We start from the raw sequence: 4929 nt of genomic DNA on the forward strand, positions 1-4929 counted from the left end.
ATTATTACAGACGTTCCTCTGCATTATTACAGACGTTCCTCTGTATTATTACAGAGGTTCCTCTGCATTATTACAGACGTTCCTCTGCATTATTACAGCCACTTGCATGCATGCTTTGCCTGCCTGGATCTTACACCCTGCCCTTGAGTTGGACTGTCTTAGGGGCATCTTTGCCCAGCCTACATCCTGGGTCTTGTCTGATGTGGTACACCCCAAACTCTATTGCTCCTGTGACAAGGGCCTGTTTTTGTGCTGCTGCGATTCGTGTCTCTATGCTATCCTTCAGTCCAGTCCTCTCCAGCCACTGGTAGGATCTATTGATCTCAGCCACCGCCTCAATCTGCTGGTGGTACATGCCATGCAGGAGCTTATCTTTCCATGATGGCTCCTCTTGTTCCTCCTCTTTCACATAATTTTTCTGTTGCTTTTGACTTGACATTCTGTCACCAGTTCATCTTTGGAGGTTTTCTTCCTCACGTACTCCAGGATCAGAGTTTTTCATTCTGTATAATAAAGTAAAGTGCTATGTGTTGTCATCATTGTATGTTCCCGTACAATGATGACATTGGTTCTCTGATTTTAACCCACCACACCTGAGATACTCCCAGGTGGAGCAGTGGGCAGCTATGTAAGCTTCCGGGGAGCAATTAGATGTCTTGCTCAGAGGCACCACGACATGTGGGCATGACTGGGAGTTGAACCTGTGACTTTCTGGTCCCAAGTTAGCACCCTACGTCTACACTATCTCGGCCTCTAATAATGACCATATACGAACCCTTTCTAAAAAAAGATTGAATATCATGGAAAAGTTGTTTAACTTCCATAATTCCATTCAACAAGTTAATCTTTAATAGATTCAGGGCCCTCAATTTAAACTATTTCAAGTATTTATTTGTTTATTTTTACATAATTTGGGCTTCCAGCTCATGAAACCCATGAAAACAGGATTTCAAAACCATAGAATCCTGTGGAGACATCAGCCCAAATGTTGCAGGACATGAATGTTTTAAACTGAGTGTGACACTAATCATCTACTAAACTCAAAGCACCTGCACAGGTTTCCCCAGGTGTCATTAAATTGCTTCAGCTTGTTTCAATTGTCTCAGTTTGGATCAATATGGAGAAGACTGCAGACATAACAACTGGCCAGAAGACCATCATTGATGCCCTCCATAGGATGGGTAAGACACAAAAGTTCACAGCTAAGGAGGCTGGCTGTTCACAGAGTGCTGTGTCCAAACATATCAATGGAAAGTAGTGGAAGGACAAAATGTGGCAGGAGAAGATGCACCAGCAACAGTGATGACCATGGGCTTCAGCAGATCATCAAACAGAGAAGATCCAGAATCTGTCAGAGATCCAGAAAGAGTGGAATGAGGCGGAGTCACAGCTTCAAAAACTACCACATTCAGACGCATCCTGGAGATGGACTACAACTGTCGGGTTCCTCGGTCCTCTTTTCTGATGAAAGTAAAGTGTGTCTTTCAGAAATCAAGGTCCAAGGGTTTGGAGGAAGAAGGGTGATGAGGAACAGAACCCATACTGGTTGAGGTCCAGTGTGAAATATCCACAGTCAGTCATGATCTGGGTGCAGTGTCCGGTGCAGGTGTTGGTAAACTCTGCTTTCTTAAATCCAAGGTCACTGCAACAGTCTACCAGAATGTTTTAGAGGACTTCATGATTCCTTCTGCTGAGGATCTGTATGGAGATGCAGATTTCATCTTCCAGCAGGACCTGGTCCCTGCTCATGCTGCCAGAAGCACCAGAACCTGGTTTGATGCCACAGCGCTTGACTGGTCAGCCAACTGGACGGACCTGAACCCATTGAGAATCTATGGGGTGTTCTCAAGAGGAACACGAGGGACACCAGACCAACAACAAAGATCTGACAGCATCAAGGACATCTGGGCTTCCATAACTCCAGTCAGTGCCACAGGATGATTGACTCAATGACACGTCTCATCGAGGCAGACATTAAGACAAAGGGATTCACAACCAACTATTGAAGATTTTTTAATTTTAGATTAAAATTTAAATTTAAACTTTTAAATCCTGTTTTTGTGGGTTTCATGAGCTGGAAGCCCAAATTATGTAAAAATAAACAAATAAATACTTGAAATAGTTTAAATTGTGGGCCCTGAATTTATCATCTATTAAAGATTAACTTTTTGAATGTAATTATGAAAGTTAAACAACTTTTTCATGATATTCTAATTTTTTGGAAAGGGTCTTTAGTTTATATTTGTTAAATGTAAATGATAAATCAGAACTTTAGTCAAATTATTGCTATTTTTCATTATTTTTAATTGCAGAAGTTCAGTCTGAACTATTATGCAATAAATTAGGCCAGTTTTGTTTGAATACTTTCTACTACTGTTTTTCTGAATTCCTTGGCTCGAGCAACATCCTGAAGCTCCTGGGTGTCTGCACCTGTGACCCTTCTGTCCCCACAAGTGGCTCCTTGAAACTTGGACCAGAAATGACATTAACATGAGTGACGTTGATATTTAACTAGACGATCAATAAATGTGTTTAGCAGTTTTCCTGTCCACATTTTTTAAGTGTGCTGCACAGAATATCTGCAGCAGAATCTCTTAAAATACAGAAGATTTCAGCTGCTTGGATGAGCTCCATTTTATTAGAACATGTGACTTTAGTTTTCACAAAAACATGTTTGAAATGCAGCTATCGGTTTAATAATAATCCGTTAGCTTCCTCCCTACTTGGTTTATTCAACCTTCTAACGCTGATTCTCCAAATCCACAAAAAACAATCATAACATCCCTTAGGCAAATGAAAATGTAGCTTTGCACATTTACTGGATTTAATAGACATTATGAAGACATGTGTAACCTTGTGTTTTACTAAATCTCTGTGTACCAAAACTTAACAGATTAAATTCAACATAAACTGAAGTATCCAGTAATGCTCAGTCAGGTCATGTGGACAGTTTCTTTTTTGTGGAAAGACGTTTCGCCCTAAACAAAAAACTGTAGTACACAAAGAGACGGTGAAGGAACTTGACAAATAATTTGGTCCTAATTTAAGGGTCGGTCATGTTTAGTGGCTCTAAACATTAACTGGTAGAAGAGCTCGTAGCAATGTCTCTTTCAGTGGTAGATGTTGTAGATCACTGTTCTGGGAGAAAGATTACGGATTATTATTAATTTGTGGTCATTTGTGTTTTAATTCACAAAACCAGCCTCAGGATGGCGCTACAGGCCGGTGCTGACAGCTGAGCATAATGAGTGCAGAAAACAAATGATCACCAAGTATTGATTACTGAGATGAAAACGGTACCTAAAGATTGTGACTTTTCCCAGGTGGAGGATGATGAAAAGCTGAAAAAGAGAAAGGAGAGGTTTGGGATCCTCACAGGGTCGTCAGCAGGAGCAGCTGACACTGAGGTAGAGTTTCATGTTCGTTTCATTTTAGTCACAACAAAAATAAAGACTCCCTGATGTCATCACTGGTTTGGTCTCGTTTGTCTCTGCAGGCAAAGAAAATGAAGCGAGCTGAACGATTTGGAAAAGTGTAAATGGTGATGAAGTTTGTTGTTGTGAAGAGTTTTCAAGGCTGTGGGAGGTTTTCATCTTTCTGTGGGAACACAATGTTAGTCCCGTGGTTCTTGGGGATCAAAAGTACATTTAAATCTGAAGTTAAGTGTTTGGCTGTGGGAAAAGTTCAAGAATTATACAAAAATAATCCCTTAAATACTGAGTTAATCATGAGATCTACCACCAGTTTCTGTGTTTTAAAACAGTTTTCGGTGAGGTCCTCAAACAGGTTGTTTACTTGTTGTTTTCTCTTCGGGACTTTTATGGTACAACTTTTAATTTTAAGGACGTTTCTTCTAAGAAATCTGCTTTCTTTCATTTCCAAAACCAATGTTTTATAATGACTTTGTCCTGCTTCCTTGTAAAACAATAAATCTGTATATTAGAAGTGATTGATTTATTAAGCAATAATCAATATTAAGAGGTTGAGTAACAAAATAAATGTCAGGTTTTTTAATTAGCTCTAATCCAGACAGCAGTCCTGTGTTTAATTGTACTTTTGAGTAATTCTGCAGCCTTTTAATTACTAGTTTTATTTTGAGGTTATTTCCTATAACACTGCGTCAGGTTATCTGTTCGTTTTATAACTTTTTGTGAATTAAAATAGATGGTTTTCAAAGTTTTTTTGGCATCTGTCTTTGTTTTAATACTAGACATCATTGCTGACAGTGAAGTTATTAAAAATGATTTTAGTCAGAATTTGTTCTCTGGTTAAATTGAAAAACTAATTCCTCTCAAAGTTGCTGAAGATCTTTAAAATTGTAAACCTCACATTTAATGCATCCGTCCATCATCTTTACACGCTTCTTCCTTTTTGGGTCACTGGTGTCACTGGTTCCAGCAGTCACTGTGTGAGAGACGGGACACCCTGGACAGGTCCATCATAGAGACAAACAACATATAGATACTTTATTAATCCCAGGGGGGAAATTTGAGGCATCCAGTAGCATTTTCTAATTGTATAGAAAAAAAAACATGAATTAAGAAAATAAGCAGAATACACAAATGTGAAAAAGACAAATATGCACAAACACTAGATGGTAGGGAGTACTACATTCATGATTAACCTGTGTATATGTATACATGCATGCACATCTAAGCATATGTACAGTTGAAACCAGAAGTTTACATACACTATTTAAAAAGACACGTGTACATTTTTTTCACACTGATGTGAAATCAGAATAAACTTTTCCGTTTTAGGTCCATTAGGATTACCAAAATGTTTTCTATTTGCTAAATTACAGAATAATGAGAGTGAGAAAATTTTAAGACAATTTTTATTACTTTCTTCAAAGTCAAAAGTTTAAATACAGGTCCTTCTCAAAAATTAGCATATTGTGATAAAGGTCATTATTTTCCATGATGTAAT

The 4929-nt window shown here is 38.4% G+C and overlaps 1 protein-coding gene across 1 annotated transcript in view; it reads left to right on the forward strand.

Moving 5' to 3' along the window:
* LOC119416685 (SAP domain containing ribonucleoprotein) overlaps positions 1-4121 on the forward strand; it is a gene marked incomplete at its 5' end in the record, with an annotated part of 8508 nt that extends 4387 nt beyond the window's left edge. Inside the window, 2 exon segments of the mRNA XM_037683867.1 lie at positions 3324-3407; positions 3497-4121. Coding sequence (XP_037539795.1) covers positions 3324-3407; positions 3497-3538 — 126 coding nt within the window.
* Positions 4122-4929: the final 808 nt, after the last annotated feature.

Source organism: Nematolebias whitei, chromosome 11 (genome assembly GCF_014905685.2).
Source record: "Nematolebias whitei isolate Nwh7 chromosome 11, NemWhi1, whole genome shotgun sequence".
NCBI lineage: Eukaryota > Metazoa > Chordata > Actinopteri > Cyprinodontiformes > Rivulidae > Nematolebias > Nematolebias whitei.